Raw genomic sequence first — 27,737 nt, forward strand, 5'->3', positions numbered from 1 at the left:
GAGAGGGAGAGCAGAGCTGGGGCTTGGAGATTTAAGGGCAAGAAGGTTTCCTGGGGTGCAGTGTGGGGAGTACTGGGCACTGCAGAGGGTTTGGGTGGGATAACCGAGCAGGCCAGGAGAGGAAGAGAGGCCGAGAAAAGCTGCAGAGGTGAGGGGATCCAAGGCTGGAGGCCTCCATAGAGGCGAAGAGAAGAGGAAGGGGCCAGAAGAAAGGCCTATGGGATGACAGGTGCATCGCTGCAGTTGCCAAGTGCCGTGGGCCCCACTCCATGTACTTGCGCTCATCCGGCCCCAACCCCCCGTCTAGTATGAGGCGTGTCAGTCAGTCCCGGGGCCTGTCTCTCTCACAGATCTATGAGGGCCTCGTGACCTCCTGGTCGGGTGCCAACCATAACTGTTCTACAGTCTCTGGGAAGGTCGGGCAGGATAAATGAGCAGGGCCAATCAGGTCGCCTCTGTCACGCACAGGACTTGGGAAGGGTGGGGCATCTGGGAGTGAGAACTGCAAGGTGGCCCAGGGGGAAGAACCATGGAGTTGAGTTATAGCCATAAGAGGTCATGTGTAAACACAAGTTGTGGGAGAGCAGGGCCTCTCGGGAAGGAGAGGCTGTGAAGCAAAGAGGAGAAGAAAGGAATCAGCCTGAGTAGTGGGGAGGTGAGCATATAGCAACAGAGACCCACTGACAAAGAGGTGGGGAGAGGCACCAGCCCCCAGTGGCCTCTGTTCTTCCCAATGTTTAAGCCCAGTTCCAGCCCCCAAAGCTGGCTCCCTCCCCAAATCCCCTTTGTCTAAATGGACTCAGGTGATTTTCTGTTCTTTGCAACTAAAGAAATCCCCATTTTTATTTGCAAATAAACTACATCCCCATTTTGCAAGTGAGAAAACTACGACTGAGGTGGGAAATGGGTTATGAAGTCACACACAGCTAGCTGGTAAGTGGCAGAGCTAGAATGAGAATCCAAGAGACTTCTTTCTCCAGAGCCCACTCCTGCTCCTTCTTTAGCCCCGAGTAAGCCAGGTTTATCCCCAGCTCTTACCCTCAGACATTGTAGCCCCTGGAAGAGGGGGACGGCAAGCCCCTTAAAACCCAGCCAGAGTTCTGCCAAGTGGGAGATGCCAGCAAGAAGCTCTCCTAGCTTGGAGGGGTGGCTGGACTCAGGACTGATTTGTTCTCCAAAATCTGCCTTCCCCTCAGGATTTCTTCTTGGGATGCCCAACCCCTAGTCCCTTTTGGGCTTTCCCATCCCCTGAGGACCCTTGCCACTCATGCAGTAAGTGCCCACAGTGGCTGGGCATCACATTTTATGGCTCTGACGAGGGTAAGGGGGCTTGTAGGACCCAGGCAGGGGGCACAAGGGCCAGACCTGAGCAGTGGGGGTGAACATAAGCTTCTCCAGAGTGGGTCCCAGCTCTGCACACGGCCCGATCATCTCCTTGGAGCCTCACAACTTTCTGGGAAAGTCAGCACCACCATCCCCATCTTACAGCTGGGAAAACTGAGGCTCAGAGATACTAAGTCACCTTCCCAAGGCTGCATAGCCAGCAAGAGACAATGCTGGGATTTTCCCTCAGGCCTCCCGACTCCATGTCCAGGCACCTCCTGCTCCTATGGCTGCCTATCTTTCCCTGGCACGAGCCACACTCAGAGAAGAGCTCTGAAGAAGAGCTGCTGTGGACCGGCTTGGCTCTAGGCCATTCGCCTCCCTCGCTGGGTCTCAGCTGAGTGGAGAGGGGTCCACAGGATTTCTAAGGTCTGCCTGTCTGCTGTCCCAGTGGGTTACGTCTCCACTGCGGGGCATCATCCAGGCCATTCCCAGGCCCCCCTAATAATTAATCTCCAGCCAACAGCCCCAGCTGCAGTGCTTCCATCATCCAATTACAGGAGTTGCTGGCACAATAAATCTTGGTCACACAAATGCAGGCAAATCTGCAGCTATTTTCATGGCCATTATTATGCATAGGACATTGAGACTCAGGTCGTTTGCCGTTTTGATGTGGAGTCTTGTGCCCCCATCTTCCCTGCCTTCTTTCATTTCTCACTGGAAGCTGCACCACCCCCCACTCTTACCCCCTCTAAGCACGCACTCCTCTCTTCCCCTCTCCTATCTGTAGGCAGTGAGACCAAGATCAGAAGACTCTGTGTGACCTTGACCAAGTCAATTCACCTCTCTGAGCTTCTATTTCTTCACCTGTAAAATGGAAATAACCCCTCGTAGGGTTTTGGGAAAATTAAATTACCTAAGTGTGGTGCACACCTCACTGAAGGCACATAGGAGTTTTGTTGGTGATCTCTGCTATTTTTTTTTAATAGCTACATATTTATTTTAGTGTGTATTAGGAAAAAAATATAACTAAGATATAAAAACTGTGACCTCATGAGTATTATTACTTAGGAGACAATGACATTAGGTATATACATAAAATATGTAAAGAAAAATATGAATAATACATACATGGATTTAGCAAAAATCATGGAGGAGGAGGCATGAGACTGAGAAAAGCTTGGAAACTTTGAAATAATGGCCGTGCAATGCTTATCTTGATGAATATTGGTTCTGTTCTCCACCCTCCCCCTTCCTGTGGAGGGGAATGTGGGGAGCTACAGAGGGAGGGGACCCCTTCCTGCCCTGAGAGGTGACCTGATCTGATCTGGAGTGGGTCACATCAGGGCCCTTCATTCCTGTGAGTAACGTTCCCGATGCCTGCTCCATGAGGGCCCTGTCACGGGTGCCGGGGACACAGAGTTCAAATGGCAAGTCCCTGCCCCACTGAGGGGCCCCCAGTCTTCCTCAGTTCTGAATGAAACCCTTTCAGGGTCCTCCAAGGTAGCTGTCATGACCTTTACTTGACGGGATGTAGAGTAGGACTTTCCCTGAGGCCTCTGATTTGTGGAACTGCAATGAAGGCCCCAAACTGAGGACAAGAGGCTGTAAGACCACACTAGGCAAAGAGAGATGCAAGAAGTGTGCATGTACACACACACACACACACACACACACACACGCACACACACACTTCTGTGGGAAAAGGGGACGAATCAGCCATAGCCTTATGAAGAGAGCATGTTCACACTGAGAAATTACTGCCATGATGGAGAATGGAGCGTGTTCCAGAGCTCCTCATAGACACTGAGCATACCTGCCAGAAGGAGGACCTTGCCCTCTTATCCTGCAGAAAGTTTGCTGAGCCAGGAACCCACAGGCTCACCCTAGGGCGGCCACTGAGCAGCACAGAGCCTGGGACGAAGTTTCCGGGACAGTTAGCAGTGGCAGGACTCCCACTTGAAGGGTCTGTCCCAGCCAGCAGCAATGAAGGGAGCATGGCGAGGTATTGCAGGAAGGATTCAGAGGGCCCATCCCAGGTCTTCCGAGCGCAGGCAGGCATGGGAGATCGCAGCAGTCCCCAGGCTCCACACAAAGAACACAGAAGAAAAGAAACACAAAGAGAAACTCGGCTCCCATCTCTGAACCTTGGCCACAGAGGGAGAAGGGAAAGAACGCTGCGCCGAGACAATCATTCCCACCGTCTCAGCTAACCAGTGGTCAGTAGGTCCACATGTCTGTAATGGATCTGGACTGAAGCAGATCGTGGGCTCATGCACACACATACAGAACTTTCTCCTCTAGAAAGCCATGGCCCCTCCTGACATCAGGTTCCCCTTGGGGACAACAGAGTTAAAAAATGATGCCTCATGGCAGTTTTGAAAAACTGGCACAGCTTGCTGCTCTGTCACCAACCACAGGCCCTGCTGTTTCAGCTTCCAGGGTGTGTGGCCAGCAGGAAGTTGGGGGAGATTGCCACCTAGTGGTCAATGTTGGCAGTGCCACGGAGCTACAGGCGCAGCCCTGGGCTGGGAGCCTCCAACGTCAGAGCCAGACCGGACTTGAACTGAATGACCTTAGGCAAGTCACCGCCACTCTCCGAGCCTCACTTTTCTCATCTAAAAGGTAGGATAATGACGCCAGCCTTGCAGGGCCATGGTGAGCATTAAACTAAACAATTGCACTGGTGTACCCGTCTTGGGCAGGCCCGCAGTAAATTTTGACCCACCTGGATCTTGTTCAGGCAGGACTCAGCGCGAGGGTCAGGCCCAGGAGACAGAGTGGAGGGGAGGCACTCGCAGAGATCCCTGCTCCTCAGTTTTCTCTCGCTGGCCCCACCTAGGATTGTCATTCTGTGTGTGGGGAACTGGTCCTAGCCCACCCCTGGACAGCTCCGGGGTTACAGAAGTTCAGAAAAGTGAAATGCTGACTCCAGAGGGTCTCTGGACCACCTGGTTGCAGCTTCAGCTCCGTCACTAAGTTGCTGTGTGACCATTGACAAGGCACCTGGTCGATGTCTAAGCCTCTGCTTCCTCTCCTGTACAAAGCAGTAATCACGCCTGTCCTGGAGGAGCAGCACGGAGCGACTGGGCAGCCCTGAGGGTATGCAGTGGGGCCCACAGCCTTCACCCGCACCAGGCCCCTTCTCGGGGAGGGAGAGGACAGGCTGGCTGTCTCTGCCCCATTGCATCACACAAACACACCGAGTCCTCGTGTTACTGTGTCCAAATGCAGGCTCAAAGAGTGTAATAAATTGCCCAAGGTCTCACTTAGCTGTTTTTTGTTTTTTAAGGAAGAAACGAAGGAAAGAGGGAGCTGTGGGAGGGAGGGCTAAAAAAGCAAGAGCGAGCCAGCATCTAATCAGGACGAAGACCCTTTACCTCTGCTCCAACCTGCCTCTTTATTCCCAGCATAGCACTAATTTCCTATAATTTTGCTCTATCCAATGAATTACCTTCTCCTAAATGTCACCTAAATGTTACCCTCCCTACCTTTCAGTCTTCACAGAAAAAATATTGTACTAATCTCTACCCATAGGACAGAGGTCCCACTGTCAAATACAGAGGCCTCTTTTGAGCGTGGTCTAGAGCACTCATATTTAGATGCAGGGCAGACATATCCCAGACCCAGGCCAACCTCTCTCACACATGGCAAACAGGACAGCCAGCCCTTGACCACAGCGCCCCCCAAAGAAGCCAGGCAGGTGTTCCCCAGCCGGAGCTCAGCCCTACCTCAGACATCCAAACCCAGGCTTTCCAGTGGTCGACCTTGTACTAAATAGAAGAAGGTGTGCACCCTCGAGGGAGTTGCAGCCTCACAGGTGCAAGGCTTGGGGAGCTCCACGGGGCCGGATTTCAGGCCCAGCTGCCTCTTGGCCAGGCACCGACGGCAGCAGCCGCACCCACAAACGTCACCTACCTGAGCCCCTGCCTCTCGCTGGCAGGATCAGCCAGTGTCAGTGTGTCCGCAGCTGCAGACCCCTGTCAGGCCCCGCTAGGCTTGGGAGGGCTGCTGAGGACCTGCCCCCTCTCCTGTGCTCTCCATTTGCAGCCCCTGAAGCACTGGGATACTCACCGGCCTGGAAAGCAAATACGGAGCCCTACCCCCAAGCCCCGGAGCCTACCCTCCGGAGAGTTATTTTCCTGCACGGGGGAGCCTTCCCTTGAGGGGAAGAAGGCAGATGACCCACCAGACTCTGGCCTCACTTCAAGATTCAACTTCCCCTTTGGGTCTTTTCTCACTGATGCCTGCTGCCACCAGCACACGGGCCTCATTCTCCACTTCCAAGGCTCCGGGTCATGTGTGCCCAGCCGACCATCCCTCCCTCAAGGCCACCAGGCTGCCGTGTTCAGGTCAGGCTTTGAGGAACAACACAGAACACGGTATGAACCTGGGCTGCTGGGATGGCAAAGGTGTCCTCAGCCCAGCCTGCGACCAGTCCTCTTAATGGCACTTCCCGGAGTCTTGGTTCCACTTTAACCCAGCCCACCAAGATCGTCCTTCGGGTCACTTAGATGCCATGAAGTCTCAAGCTAAAGGAGTGGTGTCGGGAAAGACAGGGCTGTCCTATCCCACCTAAGCCCCACCTTTGCGTTCCTAATTTTGGAGGTTCTCTACTCTCTGACCGAAACTGGAATGACCATTTATTCATTCATTCAACAAACGTTATTGAGTACCTACTATGCTAGGGGATAAAATAATGTGATGAACAAAAGGGCATGGCATCCTCCCTTCAAAGCTCATACCTACTGATAAGACTTGGCCTTAACCAAAACTCCATGACCATCATTCAATTTCAATTAAAAAACCCAAACTTTCAAGCCAGGCATATAGAGTAACAAGAACGGTGCTGCAGCTTCCTGACCATTTTCCAATGTCTTGACCCCAAAGAAATCTGAGTCTGGGGCCTCTGAGGGCAGGGAGCTAACAGGGGGGCATCAGGAGACAGTAATGAGGACTTTTGCCTTATGGACTTAGCCACACACAGTGTGGCCACCAAGGGCAGAACATGACAGTGCAGACCAACATGGGGTCAGATTACTGACGGATGGCTGCCATGTAGCCTCACCCCCTTTGCCCCCTGAATCTCACATTTCACTGTCAGACCCATGGAGTGCAGCCGTCTCTAGCTTGGCAACTGCCCAGGCTTAGCTCACTGCCTGTGCTGATTCTCACTCTCCCCTTGCAGGTATAAAAAGCCCCTTGTCACAGAGCCAAGTCCCAAGGCCTCTCTGTGCACTGCCTACCAGACCTGGTGGCACCCAGGAGTCTTGCAAACCTGCTATGCAGATGGAAAAGCACCCCGTGCCCACAGGCCTGGGTCTGTGTCCAAGCGGTGCTGTCACCTTTCATCTCCATGAGATTTGGCAAGACTATCAGTAAGAATCCCGGGCGATTACAATGCTACGGGAAAGCTGAGTTTCTGACCTAGGAAAGATCCAGCTGACTGACAGGCTAGAGAACCAAGTTAGACACTGATTTGGGAACCCAAACTTGGTTGCACGGGTACCTCACTAGTAGCCGTCAGTTCCTCCTGCCCCCGCCACTGGCAAGAGAGTGAGGAGGAGGTAGGTAAGGTACCAGATGGAGAGGTGAGTAACATAATGCCACTCCCGGACCTGTAGCATCTACTTGCGAGCGAGCGTGTTAGAAATGCAAATTCTCAGGCCCCACCCCAGACCTACTGAATTCAATTTTTGTGGAGGGAGGCAGGAGCCCATTTCTCTAATCTCTCCAGGTGCTTCCTTTGCACACATAAGCTTGAAAAGTACTGCTAACAAAGAGCATTCCTACAGGGAAACGTCGTAACCATTATGGCAACTCCCAGTTTTTGAATATCTACCATGTGCCAGATACTTTTAAACTTCTATTTAAGTTTAAATACATTATCTCACATAACCTTCACAACAATCTTATGAGATATTTTTATCCTAGTTTTTACAGATAAAGAAAGTATAGCAGGTTGGTGCGAAAGTAATTGCGGTTTAACAGGTTAAAAATAATTGCAAAAACCACAATTACTTTGGCACCAGTCTAATAGCTGAGCTACTTGGCCGTGTTATGTAACCTTCCCAAGGCTCAGCTTCCTTGTCTATAGGTTGGGGACAATCACGCCTTGCTCGCCTGGCTGTTGTGAAGATTAGCGACAAGGTGTGGAGGCCCTTCCACACTGTGACGCACTCAGACCTGGCCCCTGGGGTCAATGGCAGAGGCCGGGCTGCTGTCTCCAGCGTGTAGCTCAGACACCTACCCAGCGCCTGCAAGCCCCTGACCTTCGCACTCAGCACTGTCAGCTTCACCTGCTGCCAAGGTCTCTGCTTACCCCTCAAGGGAATCCGTGCTCTTATTTCTGATTCTATTCCTAGTCGATGACAACAAAATCCCTGTTTAGGATGACTCTGGGTCTTGGAAGGAAGATGCTTTGAAGGTTGGCGGTGCTGGAGAGTAATCTCCAGCTAGATCTGGGTTTCCATCCAAGGGAGAGAAACGACCGCATTTGTCTTAGATGAAATAGAAGGGGGGGAGCACTGGTTTGAGGCCACCCCAGTGCACCTGTTATTACTACATAGCTATGTTATTACTACAGCTGCTGCATGCCCACCATGTTCCAAGGACTTCAGAGGCACTACCTCTGCCTCACATCAATCTGCAAGGTGTCCCCAGCTCTGCCTCTTCATTGCCATGTGACAAACATATAGGTTTGGAATCAGATCTGACTTCATCACTTACAGGTGTGTGACACTGGGAACATATCATGCAACCTTGTTGAGGTTCAACTTTCTTATCTCTAAAAGGGGTTGTTGAATGAAATGAATGCATGTGTAACTTCAAACGCAAAGTAGGTACCTTACCAATGTTATTCCCCTTGCATCCTTCTTTCCTACACTGTGCTCGGCCTGGATCTCTGGTGGGCACAGAGAACAGAGATGACTCAGACAAACTCCCTTCTTACTTGGAGCTGATTTCCCTTTTCTCTACCCAAGCTGATAGTAAGGGAGCAGAAGTCTGGGCCAAAGTCAGAAGGTTGGGAGTTTTCTGAGGACACGGGGGTGGAGGTGAGGCAAGACGTCTGTCCAGCCTCGGAGCGCCCTCCTCAGTGGGCCCTGCCTTGCTCCCCTCCTCTCTATCCATCACCCTCCTTTTCAGCATTCAGCTGTTAAATGTTGCCAATGCTGATGGATAATGGAGATCAATGGGTGACAGGGAATTTATCTGCTCTTTTCATGACCCTGCACTGCTTCCTAAACACTTTTGAGGATTCACTAGCTCATCAGACCCAAGCACTCCCTGGTGAGTGGCAGAGCAAGCATCGTGCTCCTGCTATAGCTGAAGAAACAGGTTCCCAGACAGGGCCAGTGACTGGCAGACAGGGGCCCATCGCATCCGTGGCAAGCTCTAGGACAGGGACCCGACTCCCGACCCCTCCCAGGCCAGTCCTGTCTCCATTCTATCCCAATGTCTCTCCTGGCAATGGATGCCTTAGATAATACTGTTGGTCAGACTTTAGTAGACTTTTAGTATTAAAAGTTAATTTCTCATGACTGTAGCGCTGCTCCAGATAGTAACAGTTTGTGGTACCAATTAATCAAATCATCTGTGAAAATCTGCATTTCTACTCATTTGGTTGCAAGCTATATATACATCCAACTCACATATGCTTAAGAAACAAAAATTAAATAAAAGTTGGGGGGTGTATTTCCCATAACAGGCTGGACCCCAGTGGATGTCATGAGGGCTGTTTTCGCCTGGCCCCACTCCCTCAGGCTTCCTGCGCAGGCGATCTCCACCTGCCGAGGAGGATAAAAGGGCCTTCTGTGGTTCCAGGCCGCCAATCTCCCTGTGTCATGCTCCCAGAAAGAGAGTTTGTCTGAAATGGTACTCTTGTTCCTTTGGATCTGCTATCACTAGATCCCTAGGAAGGTGGTGGTGGGAGGCCAGTCTGGTCAAGTTACTGAAACTCTAAGGAAGTTTAAAAGCTGGAAGTCCCAAAAGGTGTAATAAGGAACAAAGTTAAATCCGAGGCATCAACCCTTTTGTACTCCGTTTTGGTACGGGGACATATTTTATGATCATTGGATTTATTTTATCTACTATTTATGGTTTGAAATGTTGAAAAGAATCAGCTATACTAAATTTATAAATGTTATTTATGTTTAAGGCAGTTGAATTAATCAAATGTAATCACTTAAACAGTCCAGAGGTTTTCAATGTCTTACTGAACATGAAGTTCATAAATTGTGCCCCAAAGTTTATGTTGTAGTGCATATTCCTCTCAACCCCTGAGGGTCCCTCAGACAGTAAGCAACCTAACAAAACACACAGAATAGATCACTGCATTTTTAAAACTGATTATATCATGGTAAAACGATTTTAAGAAGTGAACAGTTCCCTGAACTGCATTTATTCTTTCATCACGTGACTCAGTGTTATGATGAAAGATATGCCCATTCGAAGCTTTCTCAATAATCAATTTGTTTTACAAAGCAGACGGACCTACTGATGGAACTGCTGAAACAATTGGTGGAATCAGGAATAAGCATCCCAATGGAACAAACAGAAAGTCAAGCAAAAATCTTAAGCTAAAGCTATCACCTTGTTTCACTGAGGCAAATATCTATGGCCTCCCCCGTTACAATTTGAGAGTAATTTCAAGGTGTTTTGAAAAAGGAAATAAGATGTGCAGTGACAAGTACCCGGGCAGGTGTCAAATGGTGGCAGGGGCGGGGGTGGGGGGAGATTCTGTGCATCCTGGCACCTCCAAGAACTAAGGTAATATGCAGTCAAACCAGTCACGGTCATCTCAGTCCTGCTTCCCTCCACTAGGAACTATGTTCTAGGGACAATGTGTAAAAGTGCAAAGGATTATTATTAATAAAGTTTTCTGAAAGTAAAAGTTCTTATGAAAAGTAAGAAAGTGCCTCAAATCCATTCTTTGAAAGAAGGTGGGTACAAACTAGATATAAGTATTAGGATGATAATGATCTCAGTTTCCTTAACAAGAAAAACCAATGGTCACCAGAATTATGCTCTTTATTCACCTTTCTTGTTTCAGAGTCACGGTGGTTTTTATCGTACAGAGAGCATTTCTGGCACCTGGTATCACGGAGCCAAGACACACATGGAACACGCTGAGCCCAGCATCTCCCTCCGAGTCCCGGAGGAGTGGCAGTTAAATTCCTCCAGAAAATCCAACCAGAGACACAAGGGGGAATACCAGTGAAATGAGAACCCCAAATCAAGGCTTGGCTTTAGGCTTGGGTTGTGATCCTTGGGACATCCAGGCAGGACCAAGCTCCAGCTGGAGAAAAGCTCCTTGCCAGGAAATGCTGACTGGCCTGGAAGCCGGCCAGCACGGAGAAGCCTCATTAGGGTGCACGTCCAACAGGTTTCGAGCTATGAACCCCCAAAGGGATACAACACCTCCTCCCTGCAGGAGAACCCCCTCTAGCCTTGCCAAGCAGCTCCGGGAGGCCAAGGGGCTTTAACACCTTTGCCAGGCCCTGCGCTGGGTGAAGAGAGCAGAGACGACTCACAGTCCTTATCTTTAGGGAATTCAGAATCTGACGGAAAACGCATGTATGTACAATAAGTCATTGTGACTCAAGGTGAAAAGGACAGAGAGGAGTCAGACGGACTTGGCCCTCCAGGAGCTCCCAGCCTAGCAGAGGCCTGGAGGGTACAACACAGATGACGACACCACAGCGGGACACCACAGCGGGACACCACAGCGGGGCGAGGGAAGGACCACAGGGAGGCTCCGCCTGCACTCCGGCAGGCAGGACGGGAAGGATGGCGCGACATCCAGGGTACACGGCAGCAGGGAAGACTCACGGCCTCCTGGAGAAGACAGAGCAGCCTTAACTGGCTCAAGTGGGAGGACTGAATCCCACTGTCCCAGGGAGGAGGCTGTGCAGCTTCAGGGGGCCTCTGTGGGTCCCTTGGGCTGCCCAACAGGCAGGGCGCAACGTCTGTTACCAGTGGCTCCAGCTGCATGATACCCTGTGGATATCTGACGACTGGAGACCAGGGAAAAGATCCAAATAACAAGGGCCAAATGACAAAGGCCTGGGGTAAATATCAGAAACCCAGGAGTAAGGAAGCAGGAGTTAGGGAGCACGAGCAGGACCAGCAGGAGGAGGGGGGAGGCTAGTGGGAGGAGCCTGCACTTCCAGCACTGGGCCACCTGTGCTGCACGGATCCATCCTAAGGGTCCAAGGACAGGGGATGGGCACCTGGGAGCAACGCACCACAGCTCCGTGGTCTGCTCTTCATGCCTCTGGCTTACAGGCCTTCAGTCTGCTTTCCTCTTTTCCTCACAGCTGCCATCACCTGCCCCATCTTTTCCATCCTACCACCTGCGAGTGGCTGACATGGGCTGCCAGGACACCGGCACAGGGCCCTGCAGAGTGGGGCACACAGCGGGAGTGCCTACAGCTGTTTTGGTTGGTCACCTGGAACATGGATAAGCTGAGCCAGCTTCAAGTCACGGGGTTGGGCAGGAATTTATCTGCAGCCTACCCTGCTGCCCTGTGCAGCCGTCTGGTCCCACACATTGCAGGGAACAGCCCCAGCCTGCGGTTAATTCTTCACAGCAACCACCACGTACACCATCTTTCCAGCCTAGGTCTCCTATTCATGCTCCTTTCTCTTCCTAAAGGTGACAGGACTCCTGTATGCTGTTCTTCTTCACAGTTGCCATCACCCACTCTGTGCCTCTCTCTAACCCTCACTCTGGATTACGTCTGTCCCCAACCCTCTTTTCTTGCTATCCCTTTAATGTGCACACAGGCCCTTTGCCTATGAAGAGTTTCAGCACTAGTCACTAAGGAGAAGCCAACGTGAGGCGAAAAGGAAGAAACGGGAGAGCAATTTAGAAATAGGTGAGACGTCTTAAGAGTACTGGTACCGGACATCTGGGGTCCACGCTAGCATGGGACTGAGGTCCCTTCTTGGGTGGCCCCAAAGAAGCCCATGTTCTCATTCTCTCCACCCCTGAGCCCCGATTGTAGGACGTAGCCATCCTCCTTAGTCCTATTTGGAGTCTGATGCTCAGGAAAGCTTTCCTGAACAAGTTTCTACGACTTGGGCGGGGGCTACCTTTTTAATCTTCTCCCCTTTCCCAGTTCCTCCCTCACCACCAACTCTGCCCATCCCGAAACCCCCACCTCCCTCCATTTTCCAACTTGACAGAGGTCTTCTTTGACAATGGGCTCCATATAAAGAAGTACAGATAAATAATTATCATTTCACCCAACAACTGAAGGTCCTACATGCCAGGCTAACTGCAAACACCCTTTAGTAAGCAATGAAGAGCCACACATGATTTTCAACCAGGGGTGGCCGCAGAAAGCACCTTACATGACGCATAGACACTCAAGAATACTTAGATAAGTGTAGGAATGAGTGAATGAATGATCACATCTGAGCATTGGGAAGATAACTGGCAAATGTATGAGCCGCGAAGGGAATGGGAATTTTTAAAAGCTACCCTAAGACATGTGTGTAAGCCATACGCTGAAGCAAGTGAAGTTAATCTCTGCTTTCCTCCTACAGGACTCTTCTGTCATCTGACTGGTACAAATGCAACCCCTAGCCTCCTAGTCTATGTTCCACCACTAAGACTTGCTCCCTGGGGGCATTACCTAGTACCACATATATTTCGCTGATACCAGTTTATGGTATTATCCTCCTAAAACAGGAATAAGAAATCCTTCATGATATAATTTCTCTCACAATCACAGGCTTTGGGGGGAACAGTACAATAAGAACACCCAATCTGGTGTCATCTGGTTATCACCCAGCACTGGCCACGCCCCGCCCCAAATCTGTTTGGGCATCCCCACTTCACAAATAGCGATTTCAGTAGGTCCAAACCAACAGGCCCGCGTCAGAGGTCTGGGGTCCAGAGGCCTCCTCCTCCAGTAAAGGCAGTGGCTGGGCCAGAACAACAAATCTGGGGGGAACCCAGCAGCCTGGCCAAGTCCTGCGTCACGTGACTCCAGGCACAATGAAGATGCAAGAAGACAGTGATGCCAGAAGCGACTGTCACACCAACTTAGAGCCAATGTCTACAGGTTATCCCACCCGCTGCATTTATTTCCTTGAATTTTCTCCCTCTTCCAGCCTCACACTGTGAGCTCCTTGAGGGCAGACGCTGCGGGGGGTTTTGCCCAACACTTTAAAGCCCTACCCCACGTCCTTTTCCTCTCAGGAAGCATCCTACTAAATGAACGAGTAATGCCAGCAGAAACAGGAAGGACCACGAGCGCTGAGCTTCTCATTGTCTCCCTAGGAAATAACGCTTTCTAGCTGAGGGAGGGAAGGTCGCGCAGAGCTACAAAGCTGGACAAGGGAGGTGGCCTCATGATTCTAGTGTTCTGCCCAGTTCCTCTGGGACAGGGAGCCTGTAGAGCTCTGAGCATGATCAGAAGGGTGTGGGTGTTTCTGTTACTGCAAACTGAACAAACCATCGGATCTTCCTTCATGCCATGACACCTGCTTGTATCCTCACACTTGCGTGAGTGGTGAGGCATTTGAAAAGAGGAGTCCTATATGCAGCCAGGACTTGCTGCGTGGAGCGTGCAGGCACTCTGCCTTTTCCTGGGATGAGAAGAAGAGACATCACAGAACCAATCCTCTCATTTTACAGATGGAGACCCGAGGCCCAGAGTTCGGGCCACATGTCCAAGCTCCCAAAGCAAGCCAGTGGCCGGCTGAGGATCGCATCATGGTCTCCCAACCCACACAGGTCAGTATTATTCCCACTGCGGTAGCTATAGCAAAATTTTCATTTTGCTCTTTGGAGAGGTCAAAAAAATGCAGGGAGCCTTGGGATTCCCTATAGACTTTAGTAACCTCTGTTACTATACAGCCTCCATTATCCTGGCTGTGGTTGCTTTCTGTGGTTTCCCTTCTGTGGAAAGTCGGATCCTAAGCCAGTTCGTTCTGAATTGGCTCAGAGTTGCTACCAGGGCTGGGGCAGTCCCCTTGCACATGGCTTAGGACCTCTCGGTCTGTAAACAGGCGGAACGCAATCTGCTCACACTCCCGCTTGGTCCCGCACTCAAACAAACAGCCAAACAAGCCGTCCTCCAGAGCAGCCAAATCCGAGTAGCCACAAGGCCCGCAGTGCAAGATCCAGGGGTGGGACCAGCAGGCAGCCTCCAGGGGGGTCCGGTTGAGGTAGATGCCTAGGTTGAGCCTCCGTTTCCTACTGGTTGGGTGTGAGTACAAGAGCCACGATTCTGACCGTGTTCCAGCTTTCCGCTCTAGCCCCTGTGAGCTGTCCAGCAGAGGGACCCGCTGAATGGTAGGCTCGTTTTTGCTGGTAAGGTCCTGGCACCCACGCATGCTCTCTGGGGGCCGGAAACTCACCACACTGCCTTGGCAGCCATGCGGGGGTTCACAGAGCTGTTGGCTCAGGGCCGGCCTCTGAAAGCATTCACCATGGTCAGTGCTGAGAGCCTCTGCCCGGCTCCTATTTGGTGTCCGGGCACTACAATACAGCACAGGGTGGCCAGCACTCCCGGTCACCTCTGCCACTTCGCATTCCACTGTCACCAGGGGCTTAATGAGCCTGCCATGGTGCCATGTGGCCCCTAGGTCATCACTGTAGATCATCAGGGAATGAGGCCTGGCTTTACATGGTAACCGGAAGCAAAAGAGCCGGTAAGGGATGTAGTAGACATAGGCAGGGATGACCAGCCTCCCCGACTGCAGCTGGATGCCATGACCCGGGCCCACAGCAAATGTGGCCCAGTGTTTCACCTCTGGGCCAATGACCTCCTCGGTCACGTCCCTCACATTGCTCCATGAAGAGCCAGAATCCTGACTACAGATGAAGCACAGGCGGGCAGCATTCCTGCCTGACAAAATCTGCTGACGCTCGGTGACATGGCCCCGCACGCAGATGAAGAACAGGTACACACGGCCACTCGTCTGCTCCCACACAGGACAGGGGTTCATGGTCCGATGGCCAGGTAATATGGCTTCCGTCAGTGGCTTCAGGGGTTCCCACTAGACAAGGGTAAGGAGAGAGAGCAGGAGTGAGAGTCTAATAGGAAGACGTGAGGCTCCTTAAAAGCATTAGATCTTTTCAGAGAAAAGAAAGAAATGGTATTGAAACCTATAAAATTGTGAAGGCCCAAGTAGTCACTGAATTCTCATGCTGGCCCCTCTGTCTGAAACACTCTTCCTTTGTCTAGATGCCCAATTCATCCCCCAAAACCCAAGTCAAAAGTCACCTCCTTTATGAAGCCTTCCATGCAATTCCCTCCCCTCCTCTACCAAAGGTAATCAGTGGGTTCCTCTTTGCATATACAGAAGAGTTATAGTACTTACTATATAACATTATAATTTTTATGTGACTGGCTCCCTCCCTAAACTATGCATCTTTTGAGGGTAGAAACCAAATTATTCTTATTTTGTATCTCCAGTGCCCAGCACATGATAGGAGTTAAATAAATATTTTTTAAAAGAAAGGAAGTCCCCAAAAAAAGAAGGGAAGGAAGGAAGAAAAAGCAAGAAACACAAAGCAAGGCAAACATGGAAGTTTTAGGCAAATAAAGGGAAATTTGAGACAGATTTTTTTCCTTCCTCTCCTACCCTAGGGAGGCAATTCATAACAGCACCATTAAAGAGTCAAGCAGAGACAGAGACACCTTGTCCCAACTCTGCCTTCAACACAGCGCGTGCCCTTAGGCAAGTTACTTAATCTTCCTTTACTTTAGTTTCTTCATCAGTTAAACGGAGGATGGAATAACACACTCAGAGAGGAGTTGTTACAAGGATAAAATGAATAACGCCTACTCAGACATATCAGAAAAAACCAAAAAAAATGGCCCAATCTCCTTAATATCCTTTAAAAACAATATTAGAAATTGGTAAGAACATTTCCAGAAACCCAATAGAAATGGGCAAAGAGCAAGATCAGACAACTCACAGCAAAAGAAAAAAAAAGAAAATATGTTCAACCTCACATATAACAGAGAAAAGCAAATTAAAATTAAACGGACATAGTATTTTTCATCTAACAAATTGGCAACATCATAAACTTTGACAATACTGTTTGCAAAAAATGTGAAGAAACAGACACTCTCATATGTGAACTGGAGTGCAAAATAGTTCAACACTTATGTAAGTCATATCAAAATTACACATGCATTTATCAGTTCCCAGCATGCCCAATTCTGGGAATTTATCCTAAGACACATCTGCTCATCAAATTAAGTATGTATAAGATTAATCACTGTGGCATTGCTTAAAACAGCAAAATACTGCCAACCACCCAAATATTCATCAGTAGGGGTCTGGTTAAATGAACATATAATGCAAGGGGTGAAAAAAGAAAAAGAAAAGCCTCTATATATTGATATGGAAAGATCTCCATAATATATTGTTAAATGAACAAAGCAAAATACAGAATACTGTATGTGATATGCTACCTTTTGCATAAGAAACTGGAGAAAAGGGACTTCCAATTACAGCAAACTAGGTAATCTGAACCAACGCTTCCACTAAGAACTAGAGTAGATAGATAAAATATTAAAACAAAAACATCTGTTTGAAAGCACCAGAGAGAAAAAAGGCAATGAAGAATCAATAACAGGCCAAAAACTGAGAGTTCATTCATTCAGAGAGGCTGGCCTAGTATTTCAAGTCCCTTTTCCCCTTGGAGTATCTCTATAACTCTCAGAGGTAACAAAGGCTGACAAGTTGAGCAATTCATCTGACAGACTTACGGGGCTAGGAAGACAAAAAATAGAGACCTTGGTAAACCCCCCAGGTTTTGAGTTGGCACCTTAAAAGGTTAAATCCCAGGAGTAAGGGTGAAAGTGTCGTACATCAGCTCTCATAACCACCACTCTAGAAAACTGGCTGGCATTATCTACTGAAGTGGAACGTCAACATACCTTATCATCCAGTAATGCCATTTCTAGGTAGAAAACCAACAAAAATACATGCACACAGCACTGAAAATTACATACAAGAATATCCAGAGCGGCATTATCTGTTACACACATAATAGCTAACCCAAATATGCAACAACAATAGAATGGGTCAATTAATTGTTGCACATTCATACAATGGAATACTATGCAACAATGAAAATGAACAAATCACAGCTGTCACAACAATCTGGATAAACCCCAAGAATATAACATTGAACAAAAGGAGCCAAACATGAAGCATACATAGATTAAAAACAAGCAAAACTAAACTCAAGAGCTATAAATCAGGATAGTAATTACCTTTGGGAAGGAGTGAGGGGACATAAGAGAAGCTTCTGAGGTGCTGGCACTATTCTATTTCTTGAGCAGAGTGGTGAGTCCACAAGTGTTGGCTCTGTCAATTCACAGAGCTGACCTTTGGTTTGTGCATTTGACTTTTATGTTATGTTTTGTGTTCTGTATATGTGTTATCATTTCACATTTTAAAAATGTTTTAAAAGGGAATAAGGATATACACTTGTACTTCTTTGTTTCTATATGAAGCAGCACTAGAAGGGTTCGTAAGAAACACCAGTGACTGCCTATGGAACGTAGAGGACTGGGGATGAGATGTGTACCTTTTTCATACTGTTTTTATTTATTAGCCATATGCTTGTACTAGCTATCCAAAACAAAAAATACGATTAAAAAAAATGTAATCCCTACATGAATGGACAAAACATAGTATTAAGCAAAGTTCAGATCACAGAATCTCAGACTCCTAACTCCCATCCTACAGGATTCTACTCTAAGTCTTCAAGTTAGATTCTACTCTAAGTCTTCATTCGGTCTCTCCCTGAATTACTCTAAGAACAGGGAACTCACTCTCTGTGAGGCAGCACATTCTACACCAGCGCCTCGTGCCCTGTAAACACTTCACACCTATGTGCCAAAGTCAGTGTCACGACTGAGCAGAAGCCCGCCTTCCTCTACTAGCGCTCTCCCAGCTTGCTGATGGGAGACCGCATCCTGAATCTTCCCAAATGGCACTGTTCCTCTCTGGAAACTCTCTGTGCCTGACAAGTTCACATTGCTGTCTGACTGCATTCTAAGCCCCGGGAGGCAGGATCTCAGTTCCCTGTGACTCTCAGGGAATCAAGGCCCAGAGGCCAGCAGTGAGAGGGGGCAGCCAGGCCTGCCTCAAGGAGATGGAAGGTACCCACAAAGCCGACTCTAGAGCCACACAGATACCCTCAGAGAGAGGAGGTAAAGCATTGCGAATCAGGGAAAGAAAAGATCATTTTTGAATGTGGAGAACCCAGGGAGAAATCACCTTTGATTCTGCTCCCCTTTGACCCACCCACTCTGAGAATCAGCTTAAATGCCATGCCCCACACAATAGCTTCTCTGCTCTCCAAAGGCATTGGAACTCCTTCCAAGGAAACACCCCACTCTGAGTGGACCTGCCTTGTGCCACTTTGTGGATTCTGTGTGGGAGTTTTGGATAGTTACACCTGTGCACAGCTCTGCTCTCTCTGTAATTCAGTTGTGCAAACTCCTCCCAAAGGGAAACCAGAGTCTATCAACTTTTGTATCACCTCCCTCTACAACATCCCCTGACTTAATGCTTGGTACACAGCAAGTGCTCAATAAATGTTTGTTAAAGAAAGAAGAAAGGAAAAGAGCAAAGAAGAGAGAAGGGAGAGAGGAATGGAAGAGAAAGGGAGGAAGAAAGGAGGAATGGAGGGAAGGAGGGGGAGGATGGGAGGAGTGAAGAGAAAAATGGTTACGGAAATGCTCTCAGGTGGGAACAATACTCAGCCCCTCCAGCATGTGTCTCCTCTCCCTCCCATGGGGAGCAGATTTAATTTTCTACTGGGGATAGAGCCCATGTCTGCTCAGCATCCTATGTAGAAACCAACACTTTAGGGATAACACTGAATGTGTTTCTGATGAGAAGTAATGGCTACAAACCCATGTGGATGATTAAGATTTAGATCAACAACCTTGGGCAGGATCCAGTAAGATATAAGAAATCCACCAGCACTGCGATTTCCTTTAGGAACAGGAGGGGGAAAGAAATTGTTGGGCAGGCTAGTCATTGGAAAGTCAGAAGGTCAGCCATCCTTAGTTGGCGGAGAGGAAAAAATGATTTGGGCCAGATATGTCTAATATAAAATTGACATGAAGCTGGAAAAAACAGTCAACTAAGGTGAAAGCATTAGAATCTAAATGATCTCAATCAACTGGAGCAAAAGGATATAAATAAGCTGAGGCTTGACAGAGATAAAACAAATCCTGGGCTTAAAAATCTGAAGAAACAAGTAAGGAACAACAAATATAATGGCCAACAAACACACAAAAAGATACTTGACATTGTCAATAATTATGGAAGTGCAAATCAAAACCACAATGACATATTACCTCATACTCATTCGGATGGTTACTATCAAAAAAACAAAAACAAAAACAAAATAAGTGTTGGTGAGAATGTGGAGAAACTGGAATCCTTGTGCAGTTAGTGGGCATACAAAATGGTACAGTCACTGTGCGAAAAAGTATAGAGGTTCCTCAAAAATTAAAAATAGAATTACCATATGACCCAGCAATTCCACTTCTAGGTATATATCCAAAGAATTGAAAGCAAGGTCTCCAACAGATATTTTCACACCATGTTCATAGCAACATTATTCAAAATAGCCAAAAGGTGGGAGCAACCCAAGTGTCCATCAACAGATGAATAGATACACAAAATGGATAAACTGATGAATGGATAACATACAATGGAATATTATTCAGCCTTAAGAAAAGAAGGAACTCTTGTCATATGCTACAACATGGATGAACTTTGAGGACATTAGGCTAAGTGAAATAAGCTAATCATAAAAAAACAAATACTGTGTAAGGTACCCAAAGTAATCATACTCATAGAAACAAAGCAGAACAGCGGTTACTGGACTGAGGGAGGAGGAAATGAGTTGTTCAATGTGTGTTGAGTTTCAGTCATACACGATGAAAAAATTCAAAAGATCCATTGCACAACAATGTACATATGGTTAATAATACTGTAATGTATACTTGATTACGATGGAAACTTTTGTTAGGTGTATTTCACCACAATTAAAAGTAAAAAAAAAAAACAAATGTGAAAAAGACCTGGAGGTGTCAGCCGGCCATCTATTTACTATAAGCCAACTGTGTTACGCAGCGACCAAAAAAGTAAAGGTTACTTTACCTTAGTCTGCGTGAAAGATGGGAGAGCTACCTCATTGCTGGGGTGGCTGGATCCTTAGAGTCCCAAGTTCAATGCTGAGTACCATCCTTTGAAAAAAGACACTGGCATCTCAGATCAGATCCCAATGACACTAATCCCAGTTTTCAAGGGCCCAGAAAACGAATTAAGACTGTGGCCTAAGAAGCTACTAAAAGAACTGAAGTTGTTGTTGAGCCCCCAAAATAGACCGCTTTCAGGTACATCCAAAAGCAGGGACTTTACTCTGCATAGACTGACTACCCTGGAAGACTGGTGGGTAATTATAGAGGAACATAGATAGTCTCATTCCAAAAAGAAGTTCAAGTTAACAGTTGCCACAGGATTAAGTTCATTTGAGTTGTGTCAGCAGACCATTTACAGAAAATGACTAATGTTGAGTTCCTATTATGTAATTGCTATTATTAATTACATTTTGCAAATGATGAAACACAGAAGAGTCAAGTAACCAGGGTCACACAACCAATAAATGGCAGGTCTTGCCTGACTTCAAAGCCATGCTCTTAACCACCAAGCTATTAGTAGCTACCAATGAAATACAGACTTCTATACTGGGAAACAAGTTGGGCTGATGAGTCTTCCCATTTCAAGGTTCTAAATTAAGTAAATCAGAGAATAAAAGTGAATAAAGAAAGAATGAGTTAAAGGAGACACATTGGTGAATGCGTGTGACTGCTGGGTAGCGAGGTTAGACAACAGCTACAGTCTGATAAAAAATGCTTAACAGCTCCGCTGTCTGTGATAAAAAAAAAAAAAGCAGGGTACCATGACCACAGGCGATGCCTGCCCTGGAAGAAATTAAAGAGCTAGAACTCTTAAGTTGGGCTCCAAGCAGGGCTGCAGGGCTGGGCCTCTTCGGAGGCCAGTGATAAAGCAGAGGTTTGGCCCTGGGAAGCCACGAGAAGCCTCATGACAAGCTAAGGCGAAAGAGCAGGAAATCCCCTAAAACTTCCCCACAGAGAAAATATGAGCAAGTCATCAAAAGCAAAGACAGGGGTTGCTGGCAAGACCCACCTTCAGCAGAATAGCATTTGCACTGTAACAGCAAAACAAGGCATCCCTATGATCATGAGGATTTAATGGTGAGATTTCTGTAGGCAGAAAAGCAGCACAGGTTAGGGGGATTCAAGCACCTACTATAAAGATACATATATTAATCTTTGTTTACAAAAGACTCTCAAATCCCTTCTCAATTGATCCTCACTTCAGCCGGCTCTGGGAGAGAAAAGAAAGCAACAGTAAGAAAAATGGGATCTGAAAACAACCCTGGTAGCTCACAGGCCCAAGGGCAGCAACCATTCTTATCCCCATGAAAAATGCAGTAAAAACGTGCAACTTAGGCACAAGGGCGCCAAGCCCAGCTCTGCCACTTACTAGGTGTGTGCCCGTGGCAAGTCACTTCCCGTCTCCTCCTGTAAATGGCGATAATAACACGTACCTCACATAAAGCAGGAGGTGGGAAGAGGGGTAGGAGCAGGAGAACGGCGTTGTTACCCTGCACCCCCGACCCACCATCTGCTAGTTGTGGTCTTGAGTAAGCTACCTCCCTCTTGGAGCACCAGGATCCCTCGTTAGCGACCCTGGACTAACCATGCTTGCTTCCCTGGGTGACTCACAAAGATAAAAGAGAATGAATGAAAAGTACACCACGGAGGCCTCTGGAGTCAGAGGCCAAGTTTGAGGCCTAATTCTACTGCTTTATTATAGCTGTGCGACCTTGAGCAAGTGGTGAGCTCGCTGAGCCTGTCTCCTCATCCCGTAAAACGTGACTGACAACAGTTCCTATGCCACAGAGTGGCTGTGAGGATCAATGTGCCCCTGGCACACAGCTGTGACTCAGTGAGAGCCACTGCTTGTATTGTCTCCTCAGCCCCCACACAGGGCTTTTCCTGCACTGATCGGGAAAGGCGCAGATTCTGAGTGTGCTGAGCAAGTGTGGAGAGAAACTGAGAGCCAGGCGCAGCTTTGGGGTGAGGAGTCACCTGTACAGAGTGCCCAGTCCTCAAGCCTCGCCTCAGCACCAGGTGGAGAGCATCCTCATCCCTGCTCGTGGAGCGCTTCTCTGCAAAGGCCAGGAGGGTGTGCGTGGGGGGCACATAGAGCAGGGCTGGGATCCGGTAGGTGACCCCTCTCCTGTCTTCCTGCTGGAACAGAGGGCTGTTGAAGGAGCACGATGTCACTTCTTCCATTACCTCTGCAAGGATAGGAGGCAGCTAAATGGGGGTCCATACCCAAAGGCTGGCACGTATACAAGTTCTGCTCTATCAGTCCATTGAGGGAGATCATGGGAGGCAGCGATGGACTCAAATGCTTTTTTTTTTTTTCATACACAAAAGGAACATGGTCTCAAGAGCACAAAGCAGGTAATACGCATACTCATTTAACAAATCTACCCTGCAGACTCTGCGGGACTCTTACGCAGCCTGTGTTCAAGTGTCTCTCCAGAGAGTGCATATGCTTCTGCCAAGCACCCAAAGGTAGTCCCAGCCTGGACGGCCTCTAATCAATTCCTTGGCTTGGAGTTTTTAGACCATTAAGGTAATACAAATATACACCCACATCTATGAGGGAATGCCTGTGGTTAAGAATTCTCTAGGGGAACTTTCCCCCTCCACTGCAGCCTAGGATAAAAGGCAATCTTCTTTGTCATCTGTCAACAGTGAGGTTTTTTTTTCCCCTAGTCCATCCCATCAGAACGTGTAGATTTTCAAGGGACGTGGCTTCCTGCGGGAATCTCAGTTCTAACCTGAGTCTAACCCACGCAGGCCCATAGTTTCATTCACTGTTTAACAGCTGGTCTATTAAAGCCCAAACTTCTAGGTAAGTAAGACCAGCAAACACCTCTGGTCAGGTTAAGGGGCTAACTATTTTGGTTTTCAGTTCACTCTTGGTTTTTAGGCTTCTGGGGATTTCTCTTACTTTCTTGCAAATTTAGCTTAAAGGTCTTTGTTATATTTTATTCACCATTTTACACGTTAGATCGCCTACCATAGTGCTAAAAATGGAAGTCTCTAGGTACGTTTCTCAAAGAAAATCAGGTATTCTACTTCTAAGAGGACAAAAAAAAGAATCAAGCCAACCAGACAGAACCAGGCTTAGAATTCTTTTTTTCCCCCCCTCTTACCACCTGTCATCCAAGCCCTATCCTACGAATCATTCGTAAAAATTATCAGGCTGTAAGAACGAGGCCCCTAAGGCCATATTCATTGTTTTAGCTAATATTTCTGAGCGCCTGGTCCAAGTCGGGCCATCACATAGGTGCTGAGGAGACAGGAATCAGAGGTCCCTGCCCTCAAGAAACCCACATCCAAGTGAGGGAAACAGACACACACATGGACAGTACAACATCATGTAATAAGTGCGACTTAGAGGTGAACATGAGAACATGTAGGCGAACAGAAAAGGGCAGCTTCCACATCAAGGCAGCAGAGGATTTTTGGAGGGGTAGTAACTGAGTCAGGTGAGCTCCTGTCTCGTATCCTGTACTCTGTGCCTGGAGCAGTCTTCTTTCAGACAGACACAGACCTCACTCCCTCACATCCTTCGGCTCCATTCAAATGTCACCCCATCAGCAAGGCCTTCCGACAACTGCCCTGTGCTCCTAAGCCCCTTTCCCTGCTCTATTCCCAATGCCATTTATCATCCATACGTTATATTTGTTTAATATACATTACAGAGTAGACACTCTGTACAGGGCAGGGATACGTCTGTCTTACTCGCTGCTACACCTTTACACCTAGAGCCATGCCTGCTAATTGATAGGCACTCGACTAGTGTTTGTTAAATGACTGAATGAATGGGTGAGCTGGATCTTAAAGGATAAATGGTGGGTAAGCCAATTGAAGGGTGAAAAGAAGAAGGGCAGAGAGAGTGGATGTGAAAAGCCTACAGGTGACAGAAAACAGAGTGAGATGTGGGGACACTCTCAGTAGTCCAGTAGGACTAGCATGGAGCCAAAAGCTGTGAGCAGAGATGGGACTGACGGGGTCAGTGGAGTCCAGGTCCTAGGAGGCTTTGATACCTTATTAAGGTGTTTGTCCCACAAATAGGGAGTCACTCAAGAGTTTCTGGCAGAGGAATGGCATGATCAAGTATGCATTTTAGACCAAGCTCTCAGGTAGCGTTGTGGGCGGTGAACTGAAGGCCAAAGTTACTCTGATTTTGGCTACATCCTCCCAGTGTCAATCAAGACAAACTTTCATTAATAGCATGTGAATGATTCATTTAGTTACTATTCTAACTTAAAGAGAGAAGAACCATGGCTCACTCTCATGAGGGGTATGCGGAGGTGGTCTCCTGAGCCCAGAAGAAAAGCCTCCCCTCACTCCAATTCTGGGCTCTCAATAGCAGAATTGAAAGTCAAGGGTGAACTGCGTTTTTTGTTTTCCCCAAATCCTTTGACAACATTTTATTCAGCACCCTATATATAGGGTAAGGCTTGGGGCTGTCAAAAAATGTCTTTTTAAACTAAATTTACTGGGGTGACATTGGTCAATATAAGTTTCAAGTGTACAATTCTGTAATACATCATCTATATATTGCATTGTGTGCTCACCTCCCAAAGTCTAGGCTTCTTCCATCTGAACAGACTGTCACACAATACTAGAGCTTCTCTCTCTCCCCCCAGTTCAGGCTCTCCTGCCAGGGAGAGTCTGGCTTTCTTTCAAGTAAAGATCTGTCCCTGAGCCAACCTGGTATAAGGGTTAAGAACATAGGATTTGAACCAGGCCAGGACTATATGACCTTGGGCATGTTATTTACCTTCTCTATGCTTCAGAATCCTCATTTATAAAATTCAGTGGCGTGGTTGAGAGAATTAAATTAAAAAGTTTAAATGGCTGTTACAGGGCTCATGACATAGTATGAACTCAATATATGACAGTTATTTTTAGATTATCAATCACTTCATATTCTAGTTTTATTCCTTGAACTCTGTGGAAGATGATGATGATGATGACCACAATTACAACCCCCCTTCTTAAAAGCATTTAAATCCCTCTGCACCCCTGGGAGAGATCGTATTTTAAACTCTTATAAGCTAACATTTTAATTATGGCTTAATACCAAAACAATCTTCAGCCAACATGTGGTTAGTTAACATCAAAACAAGAATTCTCTGGGTGATAAGAAGAATGGAGCACCGGATAGGCATGGAGTGGGAAGGAAGGGACTAGGAAAAAGGAAAGGGAGAGGAAGTGGGGAGAGCACCAAAGGAGACGTACAACTTGTCATATGGGACCAGACTGATGTCCCTGCTGTTTTTTTATTGTGTAACTCTGTGCTTTACTGTGTGACTTAATCTCTTTAGGTCTTGGATGCCCTGCTTTGTAAAACCTGGTATAAGGGTTAAGATAATAATATCGTAATGTGGATAATAATATCGTAATACCTACCTAAGATTTTCAATATGAAAAACCATTGGGAAGTGCTTTAGAAAGTTTAAAGCACCATAAGTAAAAGTCTTTATTATAAATTTTGATGTCTTCGCAATTTCACTTATGGCTTTACTATCACTATAACAACTGGAGTCACCATCATTAGTTTTTTATTATGATTATGCTGATCATGTTGAAGACAGTGGTAACACAGATGGTGGCTTCGGCACCCCCACCCAAACTATTCCCACAAACCCTACGCTGGGGTCTAGAGACAGAGAAGAACCAGATACAGTTCTGTCTTGGAGGTGCTCGTTTCAGCAAAGAACTCATATTATTAATTGCCATTTCATATAATCACCTTTCAATCACCCTGCCCTCACTGTGCTGGGAGAGAGTACAGTGTAGCATGAACTTTTAAGTTTGACTTGGCTTTGACACTTAGTAGTAGATCACTTTACCTCTGAGCCTGTTTCCTCCTTTGCAATAAGGATAATACTATTTCTCAGGTTATAAGAACAATGTAATTCCACAGACTCCAATTAATCCAGTGCAGCAGGCAGCCTCCAGTGAACCCCAGGAGATCTCCCTATCTCATGTATTCATTCTTAACAGCTAATATTTAAGGTTTTTGGAGATCCTGTGGTTCAAAACCTTCTTATGGTACAGGTGGGAAAACTCGAAAACTCAGGCCCAAAGGGAGGAATAAACTTATATAAGGCCACTCAATGAGTGGCTATTGACTCATTGACTCACAGGATCAATGAGTCAATAGCAAAATCTGGACCAAGATTCCGGTCTCCTAAGTTTCAACTCAGGGCTCTCTGTAGCCCACAGTATGGAAGAAAGGTTTTTCCAGTCTCGGTTCCCTTTCATCTTTAAAATGCTAATTCAAAGATTTAAGTCCGGTTTCAGTGCAAGGAAAACAAAAATAGAACTTGGCCAAGAAGATTCTCTGGTTATATCTGAGATGCTAACCGACTGGGGGTGGCTGATTCAATATTCCCCCAATAATGGATTTCCTAAGCCCAGATGGCGCTGCTGAACCTGTCCCCACAGTCACAGTGCCCCACTTTTCGGAGGGCTCTCCAGTCTCCCAGCCCCTCTCACCTGCGCAGAACCCGGGCTCCTCCGTCTTTCTCGGGGCAGAGCTGGGCGCGGGGGCAGGCCCTCAGGTCTCAGACACCAAAGTCTAGCAGAATGAGCAAGGCTGGGGAAACGGAGGCAGGAAAGAGACACTACGGACACAGACACTGACCACGAAAAGTGAAGAAACGGCGACAGAAACACGGAAAAAACGGGACGGGGACAGACCTGGGACGCGGAGATCTGCAGGAGGGGAAGGATGGGCGGGGACGCGCGTTGGCCACAGCCCCGCAGCAGTTGGAGCCGGCGGTTGGCCGAGACCCGGAGTTAGCCCCGCCCCTCGGGCTAGCGAAGCCGAAGCCCCGCCCCCTCGCCTCCCAGCCTCGGACGTCCCTCTTCTCTCCAGCCCCCTGTCCGGTCTCCACCGGGGCGAGGAACCTGCCTGTCTTCCTTTTCGACCACAATCCGCTCCAGCCCAGGCTTAAATTCGGTTCAAGTTTTGGGCCTACCAGGGCTCCCAACGGCCGCGCAGCAGCCTGGCTCCGCCCCCACTCTTCCATTTCTGCCCCCTCCACGCCTTCTGTAGTCCCCTATCGCCACGCTCTATCTATTGGTTGCCGGTCTTGTTGGCAAGTATCACCGCCTAAAACTTCCCTGGGCAGCCTGAGAGTCAAGCAAAGGTTCCGGCATTCAAAGGGGACTTCACAAAAAGGACCAGAGAGCCAGAGTATTGGGCCACCCCTACTAAAAATA

At 47.8% G+C, this 27,737-nt stretch overlaps 1 protein-coding gene across 7 annotated transcripts; it reads right to left on the reverse strand.

Annotated features, from left to right (window-relative positions):
• Positions 1–804: 804 nt before the first annotated feature.
• On the reverse strand, positions 805–27,687 carry NEU3 (neuraminidase 3). Of its 7 annotated transcripts, none has more exons than XM_019744369.3 (4): positions 27,213–27,268; positions 27,009–27,090; positions 22,506–22,717; positions 805–15,339 (listed from the first exon to the last, which is right to left on the reverse strand). In XM_019744369.3, the coding sequence occupies exons 3-4, from the start codon at positions 22,710–22,712 to the stop codon at positions 14,254–14,256; spliced, it is 1,293 nt and encodes a 430-aa protein (XP_019599928.1). In that variant the 5' UTR covers positions 22,713–22,717; positions 27,009–27,090; positions 27,213–27,268; the 3' UTR covers positions 805–14,253. The 7 variants fall into 7 exon arrangements, with proteins under 7 accessions (XP_019599928.1, XP_088647696.1, XP_088647692.1 ...); XM_088791570.1 differs by lacking the exons at positions 27,009–27,090; positions 27,213–27,268 and adding exons at positions 20,488–20,573; positions 21,538–21,614 and having other exon boundaries at positions 22,506–22,641; XM_088791566.1 differs by lacking the exon at positions 22,506–22,717 and having other exon boundaries at positions 27,213–27,687.
• Between the last annotated feature and the right edge of the window lie 50 nt (positions 27,688–27,737).

This window comes from Rhinolophus sinicus, chromosome 14 (assembly GCF_057876585.1).
Source record: "Rhinolophus sinicus isolate RSI-liver-muscle chromosome 14, RSI-T2T, whole genome shotgun sequence".
NCBI classification, from domain to species: Eukaryota; Metazoa; Chordata; class Mammalia; order Chiroptera; family Rhinolophidae; genus Rhinolophus; species Rhinolophus sinicus.